This window comes from Ochlerotatus camptorhynchus, unplaced genomic scaffold, assembly GCF_037179485.1.
Source record: "Ochlerotatus camptorhynchus isolate MF236.1 unplaced genomic scaffold, CSIRO-AGI_Acam_v1.1 ptg000209l, whole genome shotgun sequence".
In the NCBI taxonomy this organism is placed as follows: Eukaryota; Metazoa; Arthropoda; class Insecta; order Diptera; family Culicidae; genus Ochlerotatus; species Ochlerotatus camptorhynchus.
In genome coordinates, this window is record NW_027040699.1 from 3,100,718 (window position 1) to 3,119,579 (window position 18,862).

Consider the following 18,862-nt stretch of genomic DNA (forward strand, 5'->3'; position numbering starts at 1 on the left):
GTAAACAGGCTGATTACCAGCAGGTATCCAAATTGTCAAAAAATTGCATATTTTCACCATATTTTTTATTTCCTAATATTTTGGGCTCAAATTTTCACCACACTTTAGAAAACTCTACTTATAGATGTGTATTCAATGGCAAATGATTTGGACAAATAGTTTTTGAGATATGACCAGATGAGTGAGAGGTAGTTTTGAGATTTTCTGGTAAAAAATCAATGCTATTTAATATATTTTTTTATTTTTTTTTTGAATTCTTGAAAATAAATTAATTACTCTAACAAGTGTGTTATTCAAGTATCAACTTTCATCCACAACTTAAATTTTATAGCCCTGCTTATCTATCTGATTTCGTCTTACTTCTAAAGCACGTTTTGACTGTATCCCATAGAATCGTATTTTTCACTTTTAGTACCACAATTAAATTATGGACAGAAGTAAATAAATGAGGCAGTTATGATTTCATGTAATGAGAATCCTGCCCAGAACATGTGAACAATAACATTAAAATGTTATTGTTCCATCGGCTTGATGGAATTCAAGAAAAAATAAAAAAATATAAAATAGCATTGATTTTCCACCAAAAACGCTCAAAACTACCACAAACTCATCTGTTCATATCTCAAAAACTGTTTTTCCAAATCATTTGCCCTTGAAAACACATCTAGAAGAAGAGTTTTCCAAAGTGTGGTGAAAATTTGAGCCCAAAATATTAAGAAATAAAAAATCCCGCCCATGGTGAAAAATTGCCATTTTTTGACAATGTGGATACCTGCTGGTAATCAGTCTGTTTACTGTAGTCACTATATCAAAAACAAAATGTAATAAGAGTCTACATTCAAAAACCTTCAAATTGACTAAGATCCCGAATAGCCTATTTGTGATCTGGAGTAATCTCTTCTGAAAGTTGAAATTTTTAAAAAACCTCAAAATCCAGCGTTGTAGCCCAGAAGGATCTAGGCACTTTAGAGCAAAATCAAAAAAGGTGTTTGTTCAGAATGCCAAAATAAGCGTTTTGGCCAAGTTTGGGTCAAATCAGTGACATCAACCACAACTTTTTTTTTTAAATTCTGTAGCCATTTGAGGACTGACCCAGGTGTTTGTTTGTTTATTAATTTATTTGATAAGGCTCAACCGAATTAACTTTACAGAGCCGAGGATTCTTGGTCACTATACAATACATCTTAAAACTATAGTCAAAAGGTACAACACAATAAACACTTTATCTTCCGCTATCCAAAAAGCCTCCTCCATCAGAACTGGAGCCGCTTCCAGTGGTTTCATTGTATGGCACATTGTTGTACGCCAACGAGGGTCAGAGCGCGTCCATTGCAGCAATCGACGCAAAACGTGGTCAGCACTCACACACTCATCACGAAACGGTTGCTTTCCAAAGTCGACGACGCATCGACCGAAAGAACTGCTGATGAAGAACAATGAGGAGGACCACACAATGGTTGCTGTCGAGAAAACAGACGATCGCGCAGCACACATCGAGAGTGGCCTGCTTTTGTCGACAGCCGAGTGAACACTGACCCAGGTGTTTGTGCACAGTATGTTTTCTTCTTTCGAGTTCCATTTGACGTTATTTCTGAACGCGATCGACTACTTTGATATAGCTTGCACCAGTTGTTCTCTATAGAAGTGTAAACAAACCCCTGTTAAAGATATTCGATTCCCAACACTAGAGGCGTGCTAGCGGCGCGCGAGGGGCGTACCAATCTACTTTTAGTCAGCCTTTAACACAAATTGAAAACTTTGTTTTTTGAAGTTTTCCAAAACTTCTTGGAACTTCATTTAAGTTCCCGCAATTTGTCTGATGATCATGGGACTCGTGAGGATTTTAGAACTTACCTCAAGTATTCACAATTTTTCGAATGTTCATGGAACTGCTATGAAATTCTCAGAACTTTTCTGAAGCTCTCCGAAATTTCCAAAAAATCTGCGAACTTATCTGTGGTTTCCTGAGGTTGTTTGAAGGTCTTGTAAAGTTTCTGTAATTTTCTAGAAGCTAATGGAGCTGTCATTAAGTTCTCTGATCTTCAACTAAGTTCTCGAAAATTTTCGAAGAACTGAACTGAATTTCACGGAACCAACCCTTAAAGATCTTTGATCTCCCCCAAGGTTCTGGACATTCCTGTAGTTCTTGGAACTTTGCTGAAGTTCCAATTTGTCTGTCGATCATGGGACACTTTTTACTTTTTTATGTTTTCTGTACTTTGTTCTTGAAATATCTATAAAGTTTCTGCAATTATGCAATCTGAAGGTATCAGAATTTTCCAGATTTTTTTTTTGAACTTCCCTCAAGTTTTTACAATTTTTCGGATGTTTATGTAAATGCCATGTAATTCTCAGAACTTTCCCAAAAGATCTATGAACTTACCTGAAGTTTACTGAGGTAGTCTTGTTATGTTCCTGTAATTTTCTTTGAGCAAATGGAGCTGTCGTGAAGTTCTCTGATCTTCATCCACAGAGAACAAACGTCCAACTTCCACCAGAAACTTGTGTAAAAATAAGTGGGAACGTCACCGATACATAGCGCTAGCATCTCAAGATTTCCTCTTTAAATTTTCCACTTTCGACTAATTTGGCGCTAGTATCGATACATTTTCGGTTGAAAATTGCCACTCGGTTATACCGGCACTTAGTGTCTAGTGTAAGTTATGCAACGCCAGCGCCCTCATGTTGTCAAAGAGAGTTTTTAAGAGGAAAAGTCAGCGTTGGTGGCACTTAAGTCGAATAGGAATCTTTACACAAGTTTTTACAGAAATTTAGTTCCAGTCTCAACGTCTGCTCTCTGTGCCTCATCTAAGCACAGAGAACATACGTTGAGGCTCGAACAAAATTTCACTAAAAACTTGTGTAAAGATTCCTATTCGATTTAAGCGCCAATAACGGCGACTTCCCCACTTAAAAATCCTTTTTGACAACCTGATGGCGTTGGAAAACTTACACTAGAAACTAAGTGCTGGTAGCGCCAAGTGGCAATTTTCAACAGAAAATGTATCGATACTAGCGCCAAATTGGTCGGAAGTGGAAAATTTATAGAGGAAATGAGGAGATGCTAGCACCACGTAACGGCGATGTTCCCACTTATCTTTACACAAGTTCCTGACCGAAGTTGGATGTCTGTTTTCTGTGATCTAAGTTCACGAAAATTTCCCAAAGCTCATGGAACCAATTCTTAAAGCTCTTGGAACCAATTCTTAGAGATCTTTGCCCTTCCCCAAAGATCTGGATATTTCTGTAATTTTTTAAACTTTCCTGAAGTTTTGAAACTTTTCCAAACGCTTCGGAAATTCACTTATGTTCTTGGAACATCACAACAGTATTCGAAATTAATCTAAAGAGTTGGGCATGTTTCTATTTTTCCTGGAAATCTATGAATTTTATCAGTTTTTCTATTAATTTCGTGTTACTTTCCTGAAATTAATTAAACTGTTCTGCGCTAAAAAATAGGTTTAAGTCCCAAGTAACAATTCAGCAACCATTTGGCATCCACTGTAATTAATGATGGTTTTATAATGGCAATTAACAATCCATTTAGTTTAAATACAGAATTTCAAAGTGCAAACCATTGCTGCTTAGTAACTCAGCTTTTCGCTGTTTCAAAAACCTTTTATATTCTGACGTGCAAGTCGATGATTGCCTAGTTTGATGATGATGGTCCCACCTCTTACCCCTACAAAGGTTTGAGCTGGACGAGTTATCTTTAAGATAATTAAATATAAACATTTTAACCAGGTTTGCAATTACAGATATAAATGTCCTGTTAAATATGCTATAGGCATCAACCAAACACATTCAAAGGTGTAACTAGTTATCAAAAGTCCAAGTATAGTCCTCGACAATACTTCCATTTACACGTGACCTGGGATTTACACGTTTAAGCTTCCGCAGTGCCAGGACTATATCTAAGGAAACGACTTCCAGCCAATCCTTTACTAATTCAAGGCTTTTGCCACAATTTCCACGTATTAGTCATTTATACCTGTATTCCGCGCGCGAGGCTCAAACCATTGTAGACTACTCAAAGCTATTTTTACTATTACTACTACAAAATCAAAAAAACTAAAAATCCATCATCACCATCGAGGCAAACAATGTAGTTTTTTGTATATGCTACACAAATTACTAAAATGTCTTTATGACAGTCTCCATACAAAATAATCCGTTAGTGATAACTTCGTCAAGCTACATGATTTATCCATTCGTAAAAGTTTAACTGCTCAATAAACAGCTTTTACATGTGAAATGCAGCGTCTCTTGAATTCTGTACGTGTAATTGCACGATTGATGTGTCTAGGCATCGAATTGAAAACATTTATACCTTTGAAAAATAATGAATTTTGTGAAGCATTATTCAAAAAATGTGGTGTTCTTACTTCATCCGCGTTTCTAGTGTTATATCTATGAAAATCACTTCCCCTTTCAATCCGATCACACAAATATCGAGGCAGCAAACCGTTAACTACTTCAAAAATGAACACCATAGTCAAAAACACAATTCTTTGCTTCACTGACAGCCATTGCAAAGCGTCCAGCATAAAAGTTGAGGAAGTGAATCTATTACATCTTAAAATCAAACGCATTACTTTATTCTGCAAGCGCTGTAATCTCGATATTTGTGTTTCATTGGCCAAAAATAAAATGGAAGGGCTAAAGTCTAGATCAGTCCAATCAGGCTAAGGCCTTGTTGTCCTCTGCTGTCCGAAGAAGTCGTCTCCACTCTACTCGATCCATGGCCACAGTTCGCCAGCCTCGTAGTCTGCGAAGGGTCCGCAGGTCGCCTTCTACTTGGTCGATCCACCTTGCCCGCTGCGCGCCTCTTCTTCTTGTTCCTGTTGGGTCGCTTTCTAGAACCATTTTCACTGGGTCGTCGTGCGGCATTCTTACGACGTGCCCAGCCCACCGTAGTCGCCCAATTTTTGCAATGTGGACGATGGATGGTTCTCCCAGCAGCTGGTGCAATTCGTGGTTCATTCGCCTCCTCCACGTTCCGTCATCCATCTGCACTCCACCGTAGATGGTACGCAACACCTTCCGTTCGAAAACACCAAGGGCGCGTTGGTCCTCCACGAGCATAGTCCAGGTCTCGTGGCCGTAAAGGACCACCGGTCTAATCAGCGTCTTGTAGACAGTCAACTTCGTGCGGCGGCGAATTTTATTCGACCGGAGCGTCCTCCGGAGTCCAAAGTAGGCACGATTCCCTGCCATAATGCGTCTTTGAATTTCTCTGCTGGTATCATTTTCGGCGGTCACCAGTGAGCCCAAATACACGAACTCATCGACCACCTCGATTTCGTCACCGTCAATCTGAACTCGGGGTGGGAGGCTAACATTGTCTTCCCTAGAACCTCTTGCTTTCATATATTTTGTCTTTGATGCGTTGATGGCAAGTCCAATCCGTCTAGCTTCAGCCTTCAGTCTGATGTACGTTTCCGCCATCATCTCAAAGTTCCGTGCCATAATGTCAATGTCATCGGCGAAACCAAGGAGCTGGATGGACTTCCTGAATATCGTGCCACTCGTGTCTATCCCAGCTCTTCTGATCACACCTTCTAACGCGATGTTGAACAGCAGACACGAAAGTCCATCACCCTGCCGTAACCCCCTTCGAGATTCAAAGGGACTCGAGAGTGTCCCCGATACTCGAACAACGCACGTCACTCGATCCATCGTCGCCTTGACCAATCGCGTCAGTTTATCCGGAAATCCGTACTCGTGCATAATCTGCCATAGCTGATCTCGATCGATTGTGTCGTATGCGGATTTGAAATCGATGAACAAATGATGTGTGGGCACGTTGTATTCGCGGCATTTCTGCAGAACCTGCCGAATCGCGAAAATTTGGTCCGTGGTAGCGCGGGCACCCATGAATCCCGCCTGGTATTGCCCCACGAACTCTCTTGCATATGGTGACAGACGGCGGCATAGAATTTGGGAGAGTACCTTGTAGGCGGCGCTCAGCAGTGTGATCGCGCGGTAGTTGCAGCAATCCAACTTGTCGCCCTTTTTGTAGATTGGGCATACGACACCTTCCATCCACTCCTCCGGTAATATCTCCTCCTCCCAAATCTTGGCAATTACCCAGTGCAGCGCTCTAGCCAGTGCTTCACCACCGTATTTCAATAGCTCACTTGGTAGTTGATCTACACCAGTTGCTTTGTTGTTCTTCAGCCGACCGATCTCCTCCTCAACTTCTTGAAGATCAGGGGCCGGTAGCCTGTCGTCTTCTGCGCGTGCTCCAAGGTCTGTTGCCGTGCCACCTTCGTTTTCTGCTGCTTCACCGTTGAGGTGCTCGTCATAGTACTGCTTCCACCTCTCAATCACCTCACACTCGTTCGTGAGAAGGTTACCGTCCAAGTCCTTGCACATATCGGCTTGCGGCACGTAGCCTTTGCGCGAACTATTTAGCTTCTCGTAGAACTTCCGTGTGTCGTTTACGCGGTACAGATTTTCCATCGCCTCGCGATCTCGATCTTCCTGCTGACGCTTCTTCCTTCGGAAAACCGAGTTTTGTCTGTTCCGCGCTTGTCTGTATCGCTCCACATTCAATCTCGTGCGGTGTTGCAGCATTCTCGCCCGTGCTGCATTCTTCTCCTCTACTAACAGTTTGCATTCGCCGTCAAACCAGTCATTTCTTCGGTCCGGGATTGCAGTACCTAGTGCCGCTACAGCAGTACTACCTATGGCTGAACGGATGTCCCTCCAGCCATCTTCAAGAGAAGCTGCGCCAAGCTGCTCTTCCGTGGGTAGTGCAACTTCCAGCTGCTGCGCGTAGTCCTGGGCAACTCCGGTGTCCCGTAGTTGCTCAATGTTGGGTCGTGGCGTTCGACTTCGACGTGTGTTATGCACCGTCGAGAGTTTTGAGCGCATGCATACTGCAACTAGGTAGTGGTCCGAATCTATGTTCGCACTGCGGTACGTGCGGACGTTGATAATGTCGGAGAAGAATTTCCCGTCGATTAGAACGTGATCGATTTGGTTTTCTGTGTGTTGGTCAGGTGATCTCCAGGTGGCTTTGTGGATATCCTTGCGGGGGAAAAAGGTACTTCGAACTACCATACCCCGGGAGGCTGCAAAGTTCACGCATCGTTGGCCGTTGTCGTTCGATACGGCATGCAGGCTGTTTGGCCCGATTGCCGGTCTATACATTGCCTCCCGTCCTACCTGAGCGTTCATGTCGCCGATGACGATTTTGACGTCCCGTTGCGAACAGCCGTCGTACACCTGCTCCAGCTGCGCATAGAACGCTTCTTTCTCGTCGTCGGGTCTCCCTTCGTGTGGGCAGTGCACGTTGATGATGCTGTAGTTGAAGAAACGGCCCTTAATCCTCAACTTGCACATCCTCGCGTTGATCGGCTGCCAACCAATCACGCGTTGGCGCATCTTACCCAGCACTACAAAGCCGGTTCCCAGCTCGTTGGTGGTGCCACAGCTCTGGTAGAAAGTAGCCGCTCGATGCCCGCTTTTCCATACCTTTTGTCCCGTCCAGCAAAGTTCCTGCAGTGCTACGACTTCGAAGTTGCGTGGTTGAAGTTCGTCATAGATTAACCTATCGCAACCCGGGAAGCCGAGCGATTTGCAGTTCCATGTTCCGAGTTTCCAATCGTAGTCCTTATTTCGTCGCGTAGGTCTGTGCCGATTGTTCCGATCCGTATTTCTTTCTTCGGTATTTGCAACTTTGTTTTTTTCCAGGGCGGCTTGTTGGGCCTGCCCCAACCCCCTGTCTCGCCGGGGGACCATCGTGCACAGCTCTGTTTAGAGTCCCACGCTGGCACTAGGACGGTGATCAGCCGCTCCTAACATGGAGAACAGACGCCGTTTTGAGCCGCACCTCCATGGTGAGCAGACGCTCAGGTTTGGTGAAGCATTTCCTCTATCACCGTACTATGGTTACCGCGCCAGTGTTCGCGTCGCACCTCTTCACTTTGCTATTGCCGGACTGGCAACATTGCCCAGGCTACGCCAACCAGCTGTGTCCATGTTTCAGCTGGTAGTCTTTTGTTATCATATGACTCGAGGAGGCGTGAAGTAGGAACTTGTGAGGACCAGGGCTAGGTATTCCGCTCCTTCCAGGTTGTCAACTCACCATTTTGTAGCCCAAAGTCTAGATGAGGGGAGATGATTGATTTGCATAACTGTATTTTTCTACCAATAGTTAAATCGTTTTTCAAGCGACATAGAATTCCATACTTCTTGGCAATTTTCTTAATGACATTGTCAATATGAGAATTGAACTTGAGTTTGTCATCAATAATCACAAAAATAAAAATAAATTTAAAGCAGTTCTCAATCCATCCATAAAACTGTTCTGTAATTGAGTCATAAACTTCATCAGCAATTGTTTATTAATGGCTTGATCAAATACTCTTTAAAAGTGTTCTATAATTATAAAAGCAACCATAAAATCATTGGGGTTTAAATGAGAGCAGAAGGCATATATCAATGCTGTTAAGTCTAAAGTGTATTATAAAATCCACAACTACTCTGTTACAAATTGAACTTAGAAGATATGGATCCTCATAATAAATTAAACCAAAATTTATGACAAGGAAATCTCGAAAGATAGACGAAGTAGGTCGATTTCAGCAAAAATCTTTAGAAGAACCGGTACCAAAAGGTGACGAACGGAATGACTTGGATCAGTACCGACAGCAAACTACCAAGCTGCCAGTTAGGAGGGATTAGCTGATTTCCGATCCATGGCAGCGATTTTATTCGGCGAATGGGTCAACTTATCAGAAATTTCATTCTAACGTACATTCCTGCGTCGTTTGTTGGTGCACTTCGGGAATCATCTGGAAGAAGAGGATCTTTTTCGGGAACAAGCTGTTCGAAATGCTAAATAGGGGAAATGCAGATAATGTCGGCCTAAGTGTCCCTAATTTGGGCCCATACATAAATTCAGCAATCGACTAAATTTTCAATAGCAACCAAAAATATCCATTAGTAACGTCCCAATAGCGCGTTCATCTAGATAAAATTGATAAATAGCAGATTTTTAGCGATGGGCCCAATCTTATATCCATAGGCTAACATTAGAGACATTTCTCGATGAACATTTCAAATGGTCCTATCTGCTTTGATCGATTCTCTTCATCGACTTTCTCTTTTCATAACCACTGCTATGCAAACAGATTTCGCGCTAATTCTACCACATAGTTTGATAAAGGATGTTCTTATCTAGCGTCCAAAACGTCAAATACAACAGGGAAAGGTTTTGCAGCTGAGTTATTAACGAAAGAGAAAGTCGATGAAGAGAATCGATCAAAGCAGATAGGACCATTTGAAATGTTCATCGAGATTTCCTCTATAATACAAAAGTATCGCACACTTTCTGAGTAACTTCTTCCAATCCATTGCCTAGAAGAACGCTGAATCGCACAGCGCAACTATAGAAAGATAAACAAACTTTAAAGTTTAAATTTATGCCGGCAGCTTTGCCTCCATAAATGCTGGCATAAATCTGAACGGGTTAGGATCAAGCAAACCAGCTTCAGATAAATACATTTCAGTCTGCAAGTTTTCTTCATAAAAGCCTTTTTAAAACCTTTTTAATTTGTTAGGGATTTCTTGAAAGCAAAACACTTTTTTTCACAAATGGTCCATGAAAATCAAATTTTTATGCCTCCGCCATATTACAATAATTTTGTTGGTTTTTCACAATCTTCGTTTCTCAATCTATGTTTCGTTGGATAAAACTTTATTTTGGTCAACGAACCAGCCCAAGGCTGAAAGCCTCCCTAATAAAGTTAAATAATAATAATTTATTTTGGTCAATTTAGCAATAAGCAAATATTTTTGCGAAAATCTTTTTAAAAAATCTTGGCTAAACTAGATGATTGATCTAACGAATAATTTTGTTTTCACTTAAATTTAAAATAATTAGTAAAATCTACGTTTTCCGAGGGTGAACTAATTTTTTTCAGTTTTATCACGTACATTTCACACGAGATTTAATATGGCACCTAAGACTAGGCTACTTTATGAGAACTATTTAAATAATTTTGGTAATTCATAAGATCGGACGGTAATTATGAATTCTTTTCTATCTTGATTAATGCTTTTCTAGTGGATTTAGCAAGCAACTAGGGAAAACGGCTCAAGAATTGGTTTTATTGTTACCAAATAGCTTTTATTGTAGCTTAAATACGGTTTTCAAAAGATTCTCAATTAAAACCTTCTTGCAGTAAATCAATCTTGAAAAGCTCCGAGAATAGGTACATCTTTCAGAAATTTCTCCAGGGTGGGCCAACTAGACAGATTCTAGTCTTAATGAGGTTTTGGTGAATGGATGAATGACAAAATAGCCTTGACCTTAAACCCTGGTATGTTGTGTATTAAAATAAAATAATAAAACTTAAAATGTTACTTCGGGGTGTTACCATCAAATATGTATGAATTCACCTATGTTTATGTTTATGTTTAAATGTTTGGATTATGTTTTTATTTATTTATTTTTATCCGGTGCAATTTTCTTCAAGCGCTTATTTGTATCACCAGGGACGTACCAATATTTTTCCACTTCAAGAGCGCCCAGTGAAAATTTAAATGTTCATATTTCTGCGCCGAATAGAGTCTTTTTTTTTTTAACTCTTTATTTGTTCCAAATTCAAAATAAATTACATTTCATTTTTAACCTAGGTGCTCCAGTTACTACAGTAACTTACCAGCCTTAATTTTTATGATATATATCTAAGTGTTTTTACATTGTTCCTGTCTTGGCAATTCAGTATTTTAAACAGGTTTTTTAAACCTGCATGTCAGTATAACAATTGATAGCTTAAAACTAAATAACTAAAACTAAATCTTATCTAAGTATAAAGGGAATTAATCGTTGCAATTGAGGATTGTAACGATTTTTGCCGGAAATTATTAATTATTTTGTTGGACATTTGTGCTAAAGTCTCAACATTCGAAATTCTATGTACTTCGGTAGTACTGTACCAGGGAGGCAACTTCAAAATCATCTTCAGAATTTTGTTCTGAATCCTTTGAAGTGCTTTTTTCCTGGTAGTGCAACAACAAGACCATATTGGCACAGCGTAAAGCATGGCCGGTCTAAAAACTTGTTTAAATATTAGAAGTTTATTCGTCAGGCAAAGTTTGGATTTCCTGTTTATAAGAGGATACAAACATTTTATATATTTGTTACATTTGGCTTGAATGCCCTCAATGTGATCTTTAAAAGTTAATTTTTGGTCAAGAACTAATCCAAGATATTTCACTTGGTTTGACCAGGAAATTGGAACTCCGATCGCCGAATAGAGTCTTGAAATCCATGAGCATTAGACTGATGCAAAATTTGAAATATTCGCTGCCTAGTGCTCAAACGGTTTCAAATCGGCTCCAGATTAGTCTCTCGAAATTTCAATTCATTTTGTACGAAACAGACTTTTTTTTTTTTCCTTTGGTTTGTTTTTTCCGCCGATCTTGTTTTCCGTGCTGAGCACCAATGCTACCGACGTGCCAGGAAAGCAGCTTCCACACCTGGACCCTACCTATCGACCCATCAACTCATGAACCGGGGACCAACGGCTTTACTTCCCATCCGAAGGAAGGCGTGATCAGAGATGTTATGCCTCAGAACATCCCGGCGGCGCCGACTGGGATTGAACCCAGGCCTGCTGGGGTGAGAGGTAATCACGCTTACCACTACACCACCGGCGCCGTTAACGAAACAGACTTGGCACAAACCATTTGAAGTGTATATGGAAATTACTATGGGAAAACCAGCTGGCTGGCATGCCGCCATGTTATTGAAACCAACATCTGAAACGTCACAATTCCAGTGTGAACTGCAAAAATGGCGTGACTGAATTGTCTTATTTTTATCAAATGAAATTATTTTCCCTTTTATGCCATATAAATGGTTGACTTCGTGGAAGAAAATCAGAAAATAATATTTTATGAGTCCTAAGTTTATTTTTCACAAAATGTAAGCAAAAATATTAAGAATATCCATAATATCAGTCACGCCTTTTTTGAAATTCTGGCTTGAATCTTCTATTTGTTTACAAATTATGAGCTGTCAGTGGGGCCCGCAATTCGCGGGCCCGCAGCGATGTTAGCTCTTTTCAAGGCAAGGCAAACAAGATAGGGATGCCAGCTAGCTGGGGAAAACCATTTTTTATCTCTTTCACAATCCACCATATCGCTTTGCTCTTCAAAATGATAACTTTGCTTGTAGACCACTTTTCGATGCAAAGAACAAAAGTTATTAAAGATTCAAGTCACTGATGTCTTATGATTATGCTCAATCAACTATTTAGCAGCAACATTGGTGTTTTTGGAGCATTTAATAGAGCACTACGCCACACACCGGTTTACTTCAGTTACCATGGGCAGCACTCGTGATTATTTCAGTTACCATGGGGACGTAATTTTCAGTTACCATGATGGCCGATTTTCATTTGAATAATCTATCAATCGATTAACGAACCGATAAGTAAAAAAAAATATTTGTAATCGGTTATATCATGCCGATATAAGCATTAACTTCTCCAGAGGATCATCACCCAAACATGATCTGCTCTCTCAATGATGGAAAAATGACAGCATAGCGAACAAAAAATAATCGATTAGTTGTTAATCGAGTCATTAAAAATTGGGACATCTTTAACTTTGGTGTGATTGTTTTGATAAAAAGAGCAAAATTCATATTATTCATATCTACCGAGGAGGCATCAAAACCACAAAATTACCTTGCATACGAAGGGTATTCCTTGGAAGAAAGGGACCGTGAAAGAGGACACTAAAATAGAAAGTTTTTCTTTCAACTGTTTCATCTTAGTATTCTTCTTTGGTCACACTGCACAAAACAGTTTTACCTACGAAACAACTGCTTGATCATGCCATAAGATTATCAATCTCTTAAATAATTGGGTTCTTTAGTGAGGTAATTTCATATACGTAATCTGCATGTCAAATGGAGCCAAAATCCAGAATATCATCAATTTTGGTGCCCTGGAACTATTATAAAAAATGCGATTACATTGGATAAAAATACCATCTTAGCACCCCTAGGTGGGACTTTGTATGGGAGTGAGCTGTCAATTTGTAAGTTTAGTGTCAAACAGTGAAGTTATTGCTAATACAGAGAAAAATTACCTTTCGGCGTCAGATGTGACAACTGAAATTGACAATCGTCACTGACAGCCAATGCCAATGAAACTTTGAAGCACTGAACCAAAACGATTCGCAGAAGGCTATGTCCTCACGCGAAAAGCATCACAAAACATCAATAAAGCAAATGAAAGTTCGGATTGAACATCGAAGAAAAAGGAAGTTTGTTTGTGGATCTATAGCATTTCAGCTCTGCCATCCCCGATTTGCATCAATTAGATCGGATAAAATAAAAAGTAAAAATATTTTATGTACAAAGTGATGCAGTCAATAATCGAGCTAACAGTCCAGCCGCCCTTCAACCCACCAATCATGCCTAAACATATACCGAAAGTTCATCCTGCTGTCTAGCCTGCAATTTAGTTAAATTTGGTAAACCAGATAAGTTTATAGAGTGATCCTTTAGCGATCCAACTATTCTCAATACGTTTGAAGCCGTCATCCAAGCCATCTAGCGGGTTATCGGAAAAGAGTTCATTTTGTCCTTAAACGGACAATAAACGATATTTGTTACTCTCAAACTTCCAAAATATATTTCATGGTAAAATGCTTGACATTCGGGACGAACAGAGTTCTTTGATATCCGCAGAACCTCACATAAAAGGTCAGAAAATTTGGTTTAAGAATCATATATAATTTATCCGGTTGTGATTACATATTAGAGTCTGCCCGAACCTGAGCCAGAACGGGTATGAGAAAAAATAATTTAGAGTGGATCTGAATTTCATAAAAGTTTGAAGTCTACAATTAATTTGATAATATGTTTTTGTGTCAGTGTTTGGAATGTATGACAACTGCGGTTGTGTTTTCTTCTTGTTTCTGAAAAATTAATGAATGCTAGGATTTCTGAGAACTGGCAATATTATTTTGCTTTAAATCTTTATTTGAAAATCGAGATGAACGTCTATGGGTTCGAAAAAAATATCGTTGTGGTTAGAAAACAAAGCTCTATCAGATGGTGTATAAAAACCGATAAATTTTTCAAAACCCAAAGTACCCAATTAATAATTATTTAAATTGACTTCTACAAACTTGTAGCTGAGAAAATTTCCCATAAAAATAGCAAAAGAACTTTTTAACAGTGTAATATGGAATAAAAGGCTAGAGAGCAATGATCAACAAATTTAGATTTCTCATAGTAGTTTCCATATAAACTTCAAATGGTTTGTGCCAAGTCAGTTTCTTACCAAATGAGTTGAATTGTTGAGAGGCTAATCTGAAGCCGATTTGAAACCGTTCGAGCACTTTGAAGCAAGAATTCAAAATTGTGTATCAGTCTAATGCAAATGTTTAGACAACTTCCGGGGCACATCGAGTAAAACCGAAAGGATGCCAAATTGATTATAAACCATGTTTGGAGACTCTGAAGAGCATTGTTAACATTGGCGTGAAGGCTTCCAAGTTAATCAAGAGAAAGACCACAGGTCTCCAAGAATCTTTAAAAAAAAGTCCGAAGAACTTTCTGATCAAGTCCAGAAATTATTTATCAAGGGCATGCCGAGGGATTTAAAAAAAAATCTGGAGACTTTCACGACAAATTCCAGCAATATTAATGGCACCTGCTGATGAAATCAATGATCCACAATAAAGCCCTTTGGAGTAGCAAATCTAAATGATTTTTGCTGTAATTATTTTCCTTATCAACTGATTGACTCAAGCGATGATGACAGGTAAGAGAAAGTGGTGAAACGACATTCAAGTGGCACATTTGGCACACTTTTTGGCACCTGCACCGGAGCCTTGCAATGACCAATGAAGGTTCAAGAATATTCTCAAGATCGAACATGAATCCATTGATCACCAAGTCATGATTTTACAACTTGCACATTTTCACTTACTGTATGTCTCCGTGAAATATCACAACAATGATGCTCGGTGAAAGTATGCTTGACGCTAATTATGATTTACATACCACATCAATTCTTCGTGTAGAACGGCACCGACCGACGAATGACAGCAAATCACTTTAGACCTATGACTAATGAATCTCTTCTTTCAGTCCTCAATCAGACAGTATTCGTATGAATGAGTAAGTATGAATGTGTTCCATCTTTCGATTTGCGTACAGCCAACGATCAAAATTTGCACGTTTTCTCAGTGTTTGGGCAATGAGCTTTCTATTCCAAGGTGAAGACATTTATGATTGTCCTGCCAATTCACCTCAATACACACCCAAAACCAAAAAAAAAAAACCCCCGCATGTAATGTACATAGAGTGTTGGATTGCGATTTCAGTTCAATTGAGACCACCAAAACCAACACGCCACAGCCCACCTATACATAGATACATAAGCACACACACACACACCCACACATACACATACTCTCAACACACCCACGGTGACTGTAAATATGTTTTTTTCCGTTTTCTTTTCCTCCCACCCGTTCCACCCTATCCCTCACCGACACCACAAACCACCACCACCCCCACCACCTAACCCTGTTTTTGCAGCACCCGCTTTAACCGATTCTCCTCATCCAGTGTGGAACTGGCGACGGTGTCCGTTTTTAGTGAAACCATCACCACTCCCGCCTACGCAAACAGGCGTAACAAAGCTTCTCGTAACAGTTTCAAGCCTAGCTCTACCATATCTAGCCCAGCGTCGTCAGCAACCCCGAGTCAGGAGGCGGCCAATCGCCGGGCGTTCAAGCCAAACCTGAGGCCAACGCCGCCGGAGGGCGAATCCTCCACCACCACCACCAGCCTGTACAAGTTCAAGTTGAACCGCTCGCCCGGACGGTGGCAGTACAAGAGCCCCCCGAAACCGACGGTCAATATCCGAAAGCACCCGGGATCCAAGAAGTCCAGCGACGGTGTGGAGAACCTCACTACAGCCCCCATCTCGGACACCTCGGTGCAGTACAATGACATCTCGCAGAACCCGGACCACTCGGAGAAGGTCGACACCGATGCGGACCTGGATCAGTCCGGATCGGTCAACGGAAACGTGCTGAACGATGCCGAGAACGATAACCAGATTGAGCGCCGGTATCCGATCGAGACGGTCAAGGTGGAGATTTCCACGCCGGTGGACTTCAAGGACACATACTATGAAATCGCTACCATCAAGTCACCCTACACTTTCCAGGTTTGACGTTATGAGGTAATTGTCGTGTTAGATTTTTCAGTAATTGGTTTTTTTGCGGTTTTGCTTCAGGTTGGCACCGTGAAGAACACCCGCTACATCACCGTGACTTCGACTTTCGAGAAGGTCTTGGAACAGGAAACGGCTACCATCACCCCCTCGCTGACGGAACCACTGACCGAGAACATCCTGGCTACAACCACCCACATCGACAAGGAAAGCAATCTGCTGGACTCGAGCATCGCTACTCTGCCAGCGATTACGCTTACCGGAGACACGGAAACTCCACCACTGGAGACGCTGACGGAGACCTTCAGCACTACTCAGGTCATGTTGAAGACTCACATCCTTCCGGTGATTCGTGATGGAACGGATACCACGAGCTACACGCTGATTCAAACTTACCACGTGACCCGGTTGGTGACTGCCACCAAAACACTGCCACCGATGGAGCTCTACCAGTTTGTCCCGTCAAAGACCTTGAACGAGTTCAACAGCCGTCTGGATGAGGCCGGATCCGAACTGCACTTGGAGTTGGAATTCGGTGACGAAAACGACGAAGACGACGACAAACCCAAGCGCGACCGTCTACCGTCCGATCTGGACCTGTCCAGCATTGGATCCGATTTCGATCTCTCCGAAGTCGACAAGACCAACATCCCAGAAAACATTCGACCCAAGAAGAAGATCGCGTCTCACAAGGAAGGCATCAAGACCACGACGGAAGCCCCGGTATCCACCCCGTCCCTAACCCCAGATCAACTGCAACAGTTGGCTCTGCTCCGGTTACTTAACCCAGCCGCTGCTGCCCAAATCCCGTCCGTCATCACCTCTTCCAAACCGATCATCACTCTTGAAACCATCTACGAATCGCACGTCCTCCCGATCATCAACGGCCAGAACACCAAATTCAGTACCATTTCGCGCCCCATCGGCACCCTCACCAAGACCAACTACGAAGTCGTCACCACCACCCTACCCTCGCTCCCACTTCCACCAATCCCCCAGCTGAACCCCTTCCAGCAGCCACAGGTTACGCTCCAGTCCACCCCGGTCGTCACCAACATCGTAGTAACGGAAACCAACAGCAAGGTCCTGAAGCTGACCTTCGGCGCCAAGACGGCCTACACCACGCTCTACTCGACGACGGTCGTCCCGACGCAGTTGACCACCTACGTGACGCAGTCGGTTCCGGTGGTGCAACCGACGGCGGCTGCCTTCCCCGGTTACTTCCCCGGCCCGTACGCCCACTACCCCTACGTGGGCTAAGGCGGGCCACCGCCACTGAGGCCGACAGACTCTCTAGAACCTAGGACAAACACTGAAACTATTTTAGTAATTAATTTTATGCGACTTTTCAAGTGATAGCAATCAATTCCTGTTCAGGTTTTTGTTTTTATTATTGGGGAAGGGAAGAAAATTGCCACATGGGCGGCAAAACGTTGAAAGGTTCTTCCCTCACCGACGCCGGTAAGGTGAGAGCTGGTAGTTTTATGGCTCTTTGTTGATGCGTGACACGCAGTCTTAGAACAAGGGATTCCGGTAGGATGGGGGGTAGTTTCATTTACTTTCCGTTGTCCATGGCGTGGCGATTGTGGATCGAATCGGGCGTTCTTTGTTGTTCGGAACTGGCGATAAAAGGGATACAGGGGAAATTATAGGTTCGACGCAAGATGGATGATCGGCGTGGGTTTTGTGAGGCAGAACGAGGGGCTGGCAGATGGCTGTTTTTGTCTGACTTTAAATAGCTTGTTCAGACGTCATGTTTTCTCAATATATGTGTGGTTATGTATCGGCGCCAGTCTCAGGCCAAGAAAGCATTATAGTTGTTTGGATCCTCCAAAACACTGAAAAGTCAAAACATAACCAAACATTAACAGCAGCAGTAGGACAAGGGAAAATTTATAGCATTGAGCAGCGGAAAAATTCGACCTTCATCGATTTGCATGAAACTTCGCATAATTGTTTGTTGTAGGCAGTAATTCACATTTGTGCTAAACTTCTGTCATTTTGAATCTTGTAAAATTTTCAAAATGGCGTCCTGATATTTTTCAAAAAACTGTAGCGCGGAAACGGCACTTCTGATCAAAATGGCGTTTGAGACAAAGTTGGAAAGTTAAATCTAATCTAATCCAATCTAATAAAACGCAGCCAGTACAAGAAAGCATCCTGGAAAATGATTAGGTTAGATGAGGTCTAATCATTTTTCTTGTCTAATTTAATCTGAGTCAATACGGCCAGGCCTACTGCGTTGTATTTGCCGCAGAGATGATTCTTGGAAATGAATGGAAATTTTTTTTTGAATCTACAGGGGTGGAAGGATGCGTGGACATACCGTACCAAACGCTCCGAGTTACTATGTGTAGTTGTGTGTAATGTGTAAATATTTGTACAATATTGAAGAATCATAAAATAATGCAATGGAAGGATCTTACCGAATTTTCTCTTATGTTGGTAATGATTCTTTGCACGCACGCACGTACTCATGACTATAAACTGCCCAAGTAACCATAGGCACAGCTGAACAACGACTATATCAGTAATTGTATGTTCTGATGAGGCTCGCATATAGCCAAAAAGGCGAAATAACGTGTTTGCTTGGGTGAACATCAAATGATACATTCCTCGAAATGAACTAAACTTAT

At 41.6% G+C, this 18,862-nt stretch overlaps 1 protein-coding gene across 1 annotated transcript in view; it reads left to right on the forward strand.

Moving 5' to 3' along the window:
- LOC135703148 (mucin-2) overlaps positions 1 to 17,570 on the forward strand; it is a 488,834-nt gene extending 471,264 nt beyond the window's left edge. The window contains exons 8-9 of the mRNA XM_065224253.1: positions 15,584 to 16,220; positions 16,290 to 17,570. Coding sequence (XP_065080325.1) covers positions 15,584 to 16,220; positions 16,290 to 17,486 — 1,834 coding nt within the window. The 3' untranslated portion in view covers positions 17,487 to 17,570. The remainder of the gene's footprint in view (positions 1 to 15,583; positions 16,221 to 16,289) is intronic.
- The last annotated feature ends 1,292 nt before the right edge of the window (positions 17,571 to 18,862 follow it).